The following is a 13,802-nucleotide window of genomic DNA, read 5'->3' as shown; positions in this document are numbered from 1 at the left end:
CCCGCAAGAGCGCACAGAGCTTGTGTGCAGCTCTTGGGGGCTTTTCCCGCCTGCTTCCCTCCTGCATTCGCTCCATAGGACGCACACACATTTTCCCTTGCTTTTTAGGAGGGGAAAAGTGCGTCCTATGGTGCGAAAAATATGGTACAAAACATTTTTAAATAGCCAAGCTAAATAGACAAAAACTCAAAATAATTATAGTAAGTATTCAGTTTATACTGTGGAAATAAATGGTAACTTAAAAAACAATCTGCACACAAACCCGAACACATTTTAATTCTTTTTATATAAAAAAAGAGAATTCTGGCCCCTACCCCCCACAAGTTCTGTAATATGCTATCAGGTGGCTCATGTCTCTTCTCTCAAGGTCAGCCAGCATGGCACAAGGGATAATGTGTTGGGTTTGGATACCCAGGTTCAAATTCTGGCTTATTCTAGGACAAGTCACATGCTCCCAGTCTCATCTGCTTCCCAGCATTATTTTAAAGGAAAGGGGGGAAACAACAAGCATTACTCAGCATTTTGTACCCACCCAGTAAAGAACCACAGAATATTAACACACACACAAACAAACAAACCCAAATTGAAGGTGGTTCAATGTAGCCTCTGACCAAATGGGTTAAAACCAGTTTTACCAGCACTCTGCAGACATACACAAAAGAGGCAACACCTGTTTTAACTAGACAGTAGCAGCTACATATGACTGCCTTCCAGCATATTTTTAAAAATGTCTTCCTGTCACATAATTACTGTGTGTTGAAATTTATTGGCAAGGAAGGCCAGTTTGCACCTACTAACCTAACAGCAAAAATACTTTTATTCACGTAGCAGTACCCAAATTAGCATCAGCAAAAGTCATTTGTGTTAGATGCACAGAGAACCTTTTTCTTCTGCAGTTTTCAGACGCAAATACTGTGAATGGAGGGGAGAAAACACACACATACCTGGGCCAGTCTCTTCAGGAGTGGGACTGCAATCTGCACAAAAATGGAGGTGCAACATGCATGATTAAGGGGAAGCAACACATTTTAAACATAGGCAACTGAAACGCTTAGTGTAGAAGTTCTCAAACTTTTTTTCTGCAAAGTGGCACACCACAGACAGACTACCACTGATCGCCTCTCCTCCTGACTGTGCCAGCATAAAATACTCCACAACCGCTTGTGCTTGGTACAACAAGCTGTTATAAATTATTTCTAGCACTGGAAACTAGGAGAAGTGAGCACGACAACAGGAGAAATATAGGTCTCTGTAGTCTGCTGGAAACAGCTGTATGTGAGCCACAGACAACACAGTTTGAGAACCACTAGCTTAATGACTTGCATTAAAAGCAGCTAAATAGAATAGCAGAACACTGGCAAGAGTTTTTGGGTGCATTAAGTAACCCTAATACACACATGTGGCATTTTTAGGTGTACACCTAAGATACTTTACATGTGCGCCTGAAACTGTAAAGTGTGAATATAACAAACTTGTTTGCAAATGCACGTATTTTTTAATAGACTAGCTCACCAAGGAATACAGACTAAGCACATCTCCTTCAGGATCATTCATGTATTCAGTGACAAGTTTGAATTTGTGCCATACAATGTATGAAACAGAGGTTTCAAAATATCTAGGTCATATTTTTAGGAGCCAGAGTGCCCAAAATTAAGGCTGGATCCAATTCCCACTGAAATGAATGGAAGAGATGCTATCAACTAGAACTGGAAGATCATGTCTCACTTATTATTTTGCCAAGCACACAACAGGTCTGTATGAACAAATGTGAGTTTTATTCCGCCATTTCCTCCCACCAAAACCACAAGGTGCCTTTTAAGATCCCTCCCCATTTAAATTAGTTTGGGGCTTTGGAAAAGAAGAAAGGGAAGCTGCCGCTTGGGCATTCACTTTCAGCCATTCTCGAACTAAGCTAACTTTTTAAACAGCAGTTAGAGGAAAACTAATGAATGAAGGGATGCTACCAGAAACTGCATGCGTTGAAATTGCACAAACATTATGTGTTTGAACTGTACCAAGCTGGTCCTGGGTGAATTGGGACGTGTTCTCTAAGGACACTAATCTGAGAGCACTGTTCTTCCATTTCCTTTCTTTGGCTCCTCGTATTTCTCCAAACCTATTTATAACATGGGTATAGGATTTACTCACATGACAACTAAATTTCTGAAACAAAAGCATCTCTTTTCACAAGCATTATTGATCTCATACTTCTTCCATTCAAGTCAGAGGGCAATTCGCTGTAAGCAACAGCTTTTTCCAATCTGCACTGGCTTTCTTACAAATTATAATATGCTTCTCTCCATCTAATCACATGGCCAAAACGCAAATCAGAATAGGCTACGATCATTGCGAAAAATAATTTCCCTTATTTACTAATCTTTAAATTGGCTGACTACCTGTCTCATTTCACATTTGAAATATAAGTCGCTTCATAATTTTTCAGTCATTACATTTTCTCTCTCTTTCTACTCTGCTCCATTGTCATTCCCTAGCTCATTCTTCAGGCTGCATCCTTAAGCTATAAGCCATTGCCAGGGACTAGGTTTGTTTTTAACTTGTATAGCGTCTAGCACATCAGGCATGCTATAAATAATAAAGTTAAAAACATCCTGTTTTCAACACGTTCCACATGAAGCCGTTCTAGCATCTCAATATGCCTTTGACTGCAAATTAAACTACTTGGAATTGAAAACAGTGCACCTCTGTGCATGTAAACATTAAAAGCAATGATGCACAGCTTGAGCTGAGCACAACGGCAAGCATTGAAACATGTTGATTCATAATTTCAATGCTTCTCAGTCAATACATTATCAGAAAACATTTGATGAATTGAGAGAGAATGTTTGCCACATACAAAAATTATACAGTACTGTGCTGTATAATAGATACTGACTGCATTGAGTGAACTTCGTTTCTTAATCACTCTGATGTGAAAGTTCTTTAGCAATTACTTGATTCAGACAATATATCTTCCCCACACATATTGTCACACAGCTTATTAAAAAAAGAAGTTTAAGATTTAAATTCAATCTGCAAACAGTTGAAAGGCATTGGTTTTCATGTTATCTAAGTTATTTCATAGGGATCAATACACTCAGTTCTTCATCCTTGCATCTTGCTAATTCTTAACAACATATGGAATGAATAACTAGAAACACAGAAAAGTTATAGTTTACGAAGCTTCACAAATCATACACTACTAGTTCTGCACCTAATAAATTAAAAGAAAAAAATATATTATTTCACGAGACAGCATTTTACTCTGTTAAAAAACTTGTACCTCCGAAATATTAATTATGAAATGACTGTGTGAAATCACAAATACAAATTTGTTGTGAAGACACATAATGAAAATACAGTATGAGAAAGGTAGTTTTCAGTTGCCTTCTCATACGAATTGTTGTATGAATTGTTTTGAAATGTCATACAAGAAAGCAGACTGTTCTCAGTCCTCGAAAGAAACTATTGGGTTCTAACATATCCTTCAATGTAACACAACAAATAATTTGGTAGGGCAGCTCTACACACTGTGATCGGCATGGGGTGGGGTGGAGGAATCAGTTACATATTTGTTACAGAAACACAGGTGTAACATATAGACATCACACACGTGTATACTTAAAAAAAATAATCTGTGTACACTTGGAAATACAATTCCTCTAACCATTTACAAGCCAACAAATCAAAGCACCAGGGGGAATATGGCCTAGCACGATTTCCCAAACTTGGGCTTCCAGCTGTTTTTGGTCTACAAATCCCATCATTCCTGACCACTGGTCCTGCTAGCTAGGGATGATGGGAGTTGTAGTCCAAAAACAGCTGGAGACCAACTTTGGGAAACTCAGCCTAGAAGTTCAACAATGTCACCTAAATATATGCTCAATTTGCAAATTCCCACACTCCTGATGGGGTCTAGTTATGTAGTCACAATGAGGAACATGAGAAGTGTCCTAAGAGTCACCATACTCTGACAAATATACAGGAATGAGGCCAACAGAGAATGCCCCGCTATCAGCTGGGTGAAACAGAAGAATCTAATTCAGACTAAAACAGCCTGAACCTTTCAACTGCAGGGACCTGATGTACAGAAATAGTACACAGTATATAATTTTCTGAACTATAAGCAAAGAGCATGAACTATGAACCAGAAGTCCTCAATACAAATTAGCAATATATAGAACTAAACAGAAAACGCTGTTAAGCGATTTTGCCAAAGCCCCAAAGCAGAATCCAGCAGTTTCTCACACCTCCTCACATTGTCACTGCGTTAGCGCCTAGTTCACTTCAGCAAAACAGTCACCCAAGCTCTACTCACTCCTCTGGTCTTATTTAGAAACACCCTATCAGCGGAAGGGCCTATGCAGAGGAGACCTTAATCCCCATGTTTCAGGAGAAACATGAAAGTAGCATCTTGAAATAAATCTAAGGAAAAATGGCTCCCACATCTCTCCTGCAGCATACATTTTGGCCACGTTCAGATGACCAGATCTCAGCTCCATACACCAAGATATGCACAAGTTTCACACACCTGCACACAATCCCTTTGCTCCAGCTTCCTTCCTTTCACTGCACAAGCAAGCAAGCATGCCAGAAAACCACAGTTAACCAGCCACACATGCCTGCCAGACTGGAAACAATGGTTAACAGCTTCCAAACAAGCGAGGACCTAGATGACATTTTTAAACTATGGCTCCCTCTCAGGCCTTGTTTGGAAGCTGCTCAGCATAGATACAGAACCTGCTTCTGATGCCAACATTAACTGCAGCTTCCTGGCTTGCTTCCTCAATCATGCTTCAAAGGAGGAGCACAGTACAGGTGCATGAAGCTTGTTGAGCTGAGGTTTGATTGTCTAAATGCAGCCACTTACTCATAAACACCACATGGAGAAAAGGGTAAGAAAAACGCCAAAGCGGAGGAGCGGCAGGAAGAAGCCATGGCTGTCATACGCACTTGTGTCTTGGGGACAATGGCATGCAGAGGATGGTATGGATGAAGATGATGGGGATGACGAAGATGATGAGGTGCATGGCTTTATCCAGTACGCACGGGTATCCCGTTTACCTTTCTTGCTAGAACAGCTGGTGTCACACTGAAAAACGTCTTCACAGCTATCACTATGCAAACGCTCTTTCTGGAGGAGTTTGTCCACCCTCTGGATAATGCATTCAAGACTTTTGTCAACATTCACCCAGACTTTTTCCTGGGAAGGAATGAAAAACAAAACAGACTAACTAAAGACTCCTGTAACTTTAATGGGGGGGCGGGGGGAGGCGGTTTACATCATTCTGATCTCACTGCAGGAAGGATCTTGGGTCAAAATAGCAGTTAAAGAAGCCCGAAGTAGAACAAGAAACTTAGCAACACAATGGGCTCAGCCACAAGACTATCTTTCAGGAGAATGTTTTCCATTTTTTATGAGGGTGTATTTTATAGGCTCTCTCTGTAAGGTGCTCAGTACATGTGCTTTACAACCCTTTTCTAGCCATTTTAACTTTGCAACGGAATTAAAAAACAGTCAACATCAGTTTCTGGTTGGATGAAACTGCACAGTTTGATTCAAGTCCTACAAGATGTTACAGCATCCTTTGCTTTCCCCTATAAAAAAAAAAGTATAGCATCACACCACCTGGGAAGTTAGAAAACTTGTTTAGATATTGTTGCTCCCATTTGTACAGGCAGTTCAAGAGAGATGAAATCCATTAAATAATGCATATCATTTTCTGTCTCATACCAATATAAACAAGGGCTACAAATTCTGATCATATTTTGGTGGGGAAACTAATTGGGGACTGGCCTTCATGACACCATTTTTCATTGCTCCTAACAAGAATATCAGTTAGCATCATTTATCAGTTATAAAGCTGATGGCTGACTTGTTGAAGAGCTTTCCAATAGTAGATGCTTGTCTTCAGATTTTGCTTTCCATAGAAAATGTGCCTATAACAGCACTTTCCCCAAAAATTTCCCTCACTGACCACTTGAAAATTGCTGAGATTCTTGGCAGACCAATTCATACCTTTTCGGCAGCAATTGCAGTGTGCTGCGCTAGATGATGTATGATTTATAATTGTAATTTTGTTGTTTTTACTTCTTATATATATTTTACTGAATTCAGTTTAAATTCCACAGAATTCAAATTTCAAAACAATAAAACACAATGTTATTATTTAATGTGATGGATGTGGCACCTCCCTTTTTCAACCACAGAAACAAAGACACATAGTGTCTTCACCTGAGTGAAGCTCATGGATCCCTGGTGATCCCTGAGCCACAGTTTGAAAACCCAAATCTACAGAATGGAGAGATGTAGTATAACTATACCCCTCAAGCTTTCAGCAGCAAGACTGCTAATAGAAACTGAATCCCAGGTCAACAAACTTACCCATTCTTCTTCATGCCAGTCCACTTGTAGAGAAGATCGGCTATTTCTTCCTGTCCACCTGGCCACCAGGGTATCTTGGTCATTCCTCAGTACCACTTGCTCTTCCTCTACAGAGGTTGGAGAGGCCTTTGAAGCTATATAATCTGGTCTTGCAGCATTTAGCGCATGTATTGAATTTGCCAGCAGTTTGCAGTCGCAGACGGTGACAAGCTGCCGTGTCTAGAAAGGATTGAAACAACAAAGTATTTTGCAACTCTTTCTACAGTCCATATTCCATCATGATTTCAGGAACTGCAGAGGAACCACTAAGACTGCCTTGCCATGTTCTCTTACAGTCACAACTTAATATTCAAACAGGATAGCCAAGGCTGCCTTCTTAGTACCGTATTTTTCGCCCTATAGGATGCACTTTTTCCCCTCCAAAAATGAAGGGGAAATGTGTGTGCGTCCTATGGGGCGAATGCAGGCTTCGCGGACTTCTCCGCAAGCAGCGGGAGCACTCCCACGGCTTGCAGAGAGCTGCCTGTTTGGGGGCTGGGGTTGGGGGAAGCTTGGGCGGGCCTCCCCTGCCCCAGCCACGTGCCTGGGGGGGAAGTAATTTTTTCCCCTTTATTTTCCCCCCAAAAAACTAGGTGCACCTTATGGGACGGTGCGTCCTATAGGGCGAAAAATACGGTATATTCAGAGAGACCACAATAGGACATAGGGACTCTTGATCATATCCCATACCTTATCTGCCAGAATGGCAAGTGTTCTTTCAAGCCCATTGGCGGATCTGTCCTTGGCAGCTCTGGAGAGTCTTTCTGCGTAGTAACTAACTTGAGTTTTCAAAGTATTGATCTGTGCAATAATCTCCTTTGCTCGGATAATATCTTGTGGTATGTACACTATTGACTGGGTATTGGTCGAAGTGCTGGGGAGTGGAGAAACGGATAATATTTTTAAAACATAAAAATAAAAATCAATCCAACAGATCAGCAATGCAATTCCATTCCTTTTTCATGCTGAAAAAGGAGAAAGCACAGGCAAACAGTTTCTCCCAATTAACTATCAAGCATGAAGAGACCGAGAGGTGCTACAAGGACTCATGTTCAGACTACCACCCAGGCCCAACTCTGCCTTTAATGAAGCCAATTGACTGCTCATAACTTCCACAGGGATAGGATATGGCAATCACTGAATGAGGATTTAATGTGACCTATAGCACACTTCTAACTGTGTCTACTCAGAAGAAAGTCCAACTGAATTCAGTGGAGCTTGCTCCCAGATAAGTGGGGTTAGGATTGCAGTATTAGTCTAATCCCCTGCTCTAAACATATATTTATTTATTCATTCACATTTAACAAACAAATAATTTTTTAAAAGATAATTTATTTCCTACCATTTGGTAGGCTTCAAAGTCCTCTAGGCAGCTCACAGTTACTAGAACTATCACTACTTCATAAATAAACAAAGCAAAACTATTTCTGCTCATAAGCCTTTGACTCAGAATGGACCATCAGTCCTTACCACGATAAGGTCTTCTCTGTGCATGCAAAGATGACATCAGGCAAGAGTTGAGCTCCCCCTAGTGGTTGAGGGGGGGACGCAGGTGGCGCTGTGGGTTAAAGCCTCAGCGCCTAGGACTTGCCGATCGAAAGGTCGGCGGTTCGAATCCCTGCAGCGGGGTGCGCTCCCGCTGCTCGGTCCCAGCGCCTGCCAACCTAGCAGTTCGAAAGCACCTCCGGGTGCAAGTAGATAAATAGGGACCGCTTACCAGCGGGAAGGTAAACGGTGTTTCCGTGTGCGGCTCTGGCTCGCCAGATGCAGCTTTGTCACGCTGGCCACGTGACCCGGAAGTGTCTCCGGACAGCGCTGGCCCCTGGCCTCTTAAGTGAGATGGGCGCACAACCCCAGAGTCTGTCAAGACTGGCCCGTACGGGCAGGGGTACCTTTACCTTTAGTGGTTGAGGGAGGAAAATGCTGTTCAATTTCTGCCTTCAACCAACTCAAAAGACCTCAGCCGATGCCTGGTGTCATTTTACATACACAAGAGGATAGTGGAGCTTTGCTTGGCCCCATGTTCAATCTTCCTCACCAGTTTAAATTCATTTAAGCCTGAGTCTCAAACCTGCACTGCCTGTGACCAGCCAAGACAAACAGACTCCACCAGCCAAGTGCTGTATGGACTGCCATCTGATTGCAACCCTCACTGTTTTTCTGTCCCAAACATGTTGCAAAACCAGGATGTTATTCTTGCCCATAACCCTCTACCTATATTGCTGATGCAACTACAGAGCTCCCATAATCCCTGTCCCTTGACCATGCTAGCCGGGGCTGATGGAAGTCATCGTCCTACAACATCTAGGTTCCCCTCTCCTGTCCTAGAGCAAAAATGTGTGGGAGAATGCTATGCTGACACAATGCCCTAGTTGAAAATAAGATCCCATCATGTGGGTATGTAAGCCTAAAGGCATAACATCTTCTTTTTTCAAAACAACAGCTGTTCCACACGGGCAGCAAACTGCTTCTGAAACCGGATCAGGTTTTCAGAGTGAGATGCCAACATGGAACAGGGTAATAATGTTGGACACCACTTTTGGGGAGTGTGGCTGTTGTTCTGCACATCATTTGTTTAGACCAAATGGATCTAGAATTCCTAACTTTGCAGGATCAAAGGTCTTGAAAACCAGTAACTGGAAACAACGTGTTTACTGAAATTGTCAGCAATGGTCATAGCAATTGGGTCATTTATGGCTCTTGACCAGCTATTTCAAGGACAGCAGCCTTTATCAAACACTGTTAGGCATGTTTAAACCTACTGATTCAAAATAGCTTTAGCATGCCTCTTCCATTGGATTTTCACCAGGGTTCATTGTTTCTATATGCGGCAGCTGTTTAAAAATCTCCACCATCTCAATAGTCACATCCAACTATCCAGAGTTATTAACTGTTTTTCTTACAATAAGGGAGATATCATGCAGAAGAATTAGGATATAATTGGCAGCACAGTCCATGCAGCCTGGTGAGTCTCATATTAAAAGAAGGGAAGCAAATCTATTGCCAAATAAGAGGAAATAAATTATTTGATGGTATGAAGTTCACAGACAACAAACTACCGTATTTTTTGCACCATAACACTCACTTTTTTCCTCCTAGAAACTATGGGGAAATGTCTGTGCATGTTATGGAGGAAATGCCTACGGGTGGCATGCCTACGGATTTTCCTCTAAAAACTACGTGCGTGTTATGGTCGGGTGCGTGTTATAGAGCGAAAAATACGGTACTATCTGCCGTCATTCTCCCAAATGAACAGCTGTCAGCTTTCACTGGCAACTTGAAGTTCAAAGCCCAAATCATCTAACCGATTTTCATACATTTGTGGATTCATAAAAAGAGTGACCAATATAACGTAAAAGGTTCATGCCGTATTCTGAGTATTTTCAGTTTCTAACAAAAATGGTCTCTTAAAGTTGAAGCATTCCAATTAAATTGGCTCCCAATGTTCTAGCAACCAAACTTGGTCTGTGTTAGCTGTTCATTAGGAAGGCAAATAATGCAGATGACAAGATCAAATTAAATCATGCAACATACCCCAGTAAACAACCACATTAACTGAACGAAGCAAAATTAGCAAAAGCAAATGCAAAGTGTTAAAAGGGGGAGGCATCTCTGTACATAAACACATTAACTTTTGTTTAAAAAAGAAAAAGATCAAACAGGAAAGTTCTGCCTCAAACTGAGAAACAGAAAACTCACCAACATTCCTCATAACTGCTAAAAAAAATAAAACCAAATGAAAGTTAGCCATTATTTGTTAGCAGATACCAAAAGCAAAAAACAAAGCAAAGCAACATTAGATAAACAATGTTAGTTGTTTTAAATATTTTCCCCAATAAGGTTTGCTTATGTCATTAAAATTGTAAGCAAAACAAAATCATAGTCAATGCAGAATGGTTTATGACTTGCAACCCATTCCATAGATTTCTGGCTGCATCAGCACAATGGGTGCTACATGCGACACAAGGAACTTGACTGCAAAATGCACAAATAACTCTGCAATCTGGCAGCATAACACAAATCTATGGGCTGGGATCCAAAGAACTACACAATTTACTTTGCACAGATTTGGGGGGGCAGGGGTTACAGTTCATGTTTCTCATCAGCCTCCCACCCAAAATACCAAACTGGTTTGGCAGTGAAGGAACCTTTAGAAGCAGATTCTCATATGGCACAAGTGTCTGCTATCCAGAGAGGTGGAAGGAGTTAAAAAAGAACTGCCCTGGAGATTAGTTCTTTCAATCCTGACCCAAGTGTGGGTTGCTTAAGAGCTTGGGGTGGATATATAGGTCCATTTTGGTTTCTCATTTTTCCAATAATAAGTTCAGATTTCCACATCATGGAAATTTATCGGTATTTTAGTATGTATTCTAATATACAGATTTATGTATGCATTTCCCCCAACACACATTTTTGCAAGCAATCTCCTCTAATGTAATGCAGTTTTGTATATGTTCACTCATATATGCATTTTTATACACAGTTCACTTTGATACATTTTTGTTTTGAGAACTGCACAGTAATATTAGAAGATCAAATTCCAAAGAATAGCTGTGTTTTGGTTTCTGTTACTGTTCCGGGCAGTGTAAATTACTGAACAATTCCCCTCATCACTATTAATAACCCTTATGCAAACCTCACAACACCCCACTTCCCTCCTTGCTGTGACCAGGAGACTTCTAGCAGGCAGGAAGACAGGAAGGACTGGAGATATTATAGAGGAGGAGAAATAAAGGAGATGCAGCAAGTTCAATGGGTTGCACTCCTTCCTTCCTTCCTTCCTTCCACCTACCCTCTATTAATGCAGCGTTTCCACAACATATTAAACATCAAAAAATTTAGAGGACTGCAGCACCCATGTTCTTCCCAGGTACCAACAGAGCCAGGAGGAAGAATAATTCTGTTTACTGGACCACCATCTGCTGGTTAAAAACGACACCTGATGTGGCAGTGACAACAAGTCACTTAAAACCAACAGAGATCAAATAATTGTAGTTTAGTGTAGACCTTTGCTACATATTTTTCTCCATACAAATATGTTTTTGCAAAATACAACATCAAGTAATAGTAGTGATACAACAGCTAGTACAGACATCTGGTGCGTTCCCCAAAAGCCAGTCCTTTGCCAGGAGTTCCAGCTGTGATAAAAGCATGGGTCTGACTGTAGCACAGTCGGGGTGGGGTGGGGAGATGGTTGTAAGGTGCACGCTTATATGAAATGTCTTCCATAGTAGAGTGGCTCTCTAAAAGGAAATTTCTGCATGTATTCCTCAGGTGCAGATGTTGTCTTTCTGGGTGACTGGTTTACCACTGAACCATTTAAACCTGAAAGGGTGGAAATGGCACAAATAGTGTCTTTCCAGCTTAAAATAACAAGCAAAACTAGAAGCCAGCCCACCCAGCTGCTGTCCTCCTTCCTCTCTTGTTTTGACTGTGGGGACCACAAGACAACGAGGATGGAATCTGCATCTCCACGCTGCAGGTGACACTTCCGGCCAGCTTAAGAAACTCCTATGGATATGCGTTTTGACATTTTCCCAGTACCTTTTCCCCCTTCAGGCATGTATAGACTTAACCTTTTGTATTATGGTGTAGACAGGGAGCAATGTCAGAACTGTGGCAATTCCAGTATGCCAGTTTACTAGCAATTACCTCTGGGAATCGAGCATCTCATCCAAGGATTAAGATTTACCTTCCGTATTTTAAATTTTATAGCGAAAACACAGAAAGTAGAAGTGTAAATCACTCCTATCCTGTCTTCCATACAAACCAGCTGCTAGAGGAAACCAGAGAGTGTGCTTCCTCAAAGCCATTCCCGCAGTTATAGAATACAATAGGTTTCTGCTCTCTAATGAGAAAATATAGTAGGAATGCCCACTCCAAAAAGGGTCAGAGTTTACTATCTCGCTCTTAAAAAAAAGAAGACGCAGCACTGATTGAATTTCCTTTTCACAGAACCTAAGATGATTGCTAAAAGACCAAGAAAGAATAGGGAGTCTCGCTCTTTCAGCATGTTCTCAAGAAAGGTCTTTGGCACCTATTAGGAAATGACAGAGACAGAAGCTAGGAAAATTAGTTTAGCCATGTTCCCATCTGACTTCAGATTGGGAAGCTTCAATAAAGACAGTCATTAAGAATCTCCAAAAACCTTTAGATTGAAAAATTAGGAGAAAGGTTAAAGACCAATTTTCTAGACTATTTCAGGATGTTCCCTGAACATCCCTCTCCCTCTACAGGGAGTAGACACAGTAAAAATGCAGTTGCCAGGAAATGGTGATGCCATAGCAGTATAAGGAGCAGACTTCTGATCCTTTGATTTGATTTCAGCTGTTCAGATCAAAGAGTAAAAACAGCCTAGGTCAAACTTAGGGACTGCAGGAATCTACACGTACAGTCAAACCTTTTACACATCTATACAGAAAGGCTAATGCTTATATTAAATATACAATAGCTCATTAAGCTGTCATAAGCTATCTATCTATCTATCTATCTATCTATCTACTTAAAACTGAAGTAAAATTACTGGCTGAAAAAATGGGAAAACCTTCTTCTGTCAAACTCTTTCCATAAACTGGCTCTAATCTTCGTGGTTTTGGACTGAATCTTCCTATATGTAGAAGCAACAAAAAAAGACACAAGGTATTAGATGCTTTTTACAAAACGGGGGCGACAGGAAGGGGCAGACAGCCACCAAGCATTCTACTTACTGTTTCTTGGCATCTTCAAATTTGTGCAGCTTTTTCCGCAGGCCCCCAGACTTAAAGCCTTGACAGTGAGCTGCTGGTGCTCCTATAGTTACAATATCATAGTTCTGATCTAAACAAAACCAAAAGTGAGGAGGAGATGTTTAAAGGAGAATACTCACCATCCAGACTTGGACTGCAAGCCTTTGTACTATAAGAATGTAATTTGCAAAGCACCTAATATATCTGGGGGTTGCCAAGCTTTTTAGACCAGTGGGCACATTTCCATTTCTGAGAGAGTGCTGTGGGGTACCAGTAACAAAATGGCTGCCATGGAGGGCACAGCGTAACACAAATTAGAGAAAGTGCTGTCACGTTGAAGCTTCTCCTGCTATCGTATTTCTGTGTTTTTTTTATAATATTTTTTATTAGTTTTATGAAATACAGAAAAAAGAATAAAGAGCCTATTATAAAAGTAGAAAAAGAAAGTTACAAATTTTCTTGTTCTTTTTTCCAGATCTACTGGACTTCCCCGCGTCCTCCCAACCCTGCATTCTCTGTAATACATAACATCTGCAATTTGTTAACTTGTTTCAATACTTATTGTATCTCCCATTTTATCATGTTACCCAATTTCAAATATATTATGACCCAAATCATGTACGTTTTCATTTTAACACAATAAAGTTGTTTCATTA

The 13,802-nt window shown here is 40.9% G+C and overlaps 1 protein-coding gene across 34 annotated transcripts in view; it reads right to left on the bottom strand.

Moving 5' to 3' along the window:
- INPP4A (inositol polyphosphate-4-phosphatase type I A) overlaps nucleotides 1-13,802 on the bottom strand; it is a 100,216-nt gene that overhangs the window by 23,722 nt on the left and 62,692 nt on the right. For 5 of the 34 annotated variants that reach the window (XM_083735470.1, XM_083735475.1, XM_083735472.1 and 2 more), the window contains exons 14-19: nucleotides 13,129-13,237; nucleotides 12,945-13,028; nucleotides 7,112-7,295; nucleotides 6,383-6,601; nucleotides 4,951-5,200; nucleotides 945-977 (exon numbers count right to left, since the gene is read on the bottom strand). In XM_083735470.1, coding sequence (XP_083591596.1) covers nucleotides 945-977; nucleotides 4,951-5,200; nucleotides 6,383-6,601; nucleotides 7,112-7,295; nucleotides 12,945-13,028; nucleotides 13,129-13,237 — 879 coding nt within the window. Of the gene's footprint in view, nucleotides 1-944; nucleotides 978-4,950; nucleotides 5,201-6,382; nucleotides 6,602-7,111; nucleotides 7,296-10,120; nucleotides 10,139-12,944; nucleotides 13,029-13,128; nucleotides 13,238-13,802 lie in introns of all 34 variants that reach the window. The other 29 variants (XM_083735444.1, XM_083735455.1, XM_083735448.1 and 26 more) reach the window with 10 other exon arrangements.

The sequence above is a fragment of the Podarcis gaigeae genome, assembly GCF_964106915.1.
Source record: "Podarcis gaigeae genome assembly, chromosome: 4".
NCBI lineage: Eukaryota > Metazoa > Chordata > Lepidosauria > Squamata > Lacertidae > Podarcis > Podarcis gaigeae.
The sequence above is the reverse complement of the archived record's forward strand: the minus strand, read 5'-3'. Positions and strand labels throughout refer to the sequence as shown.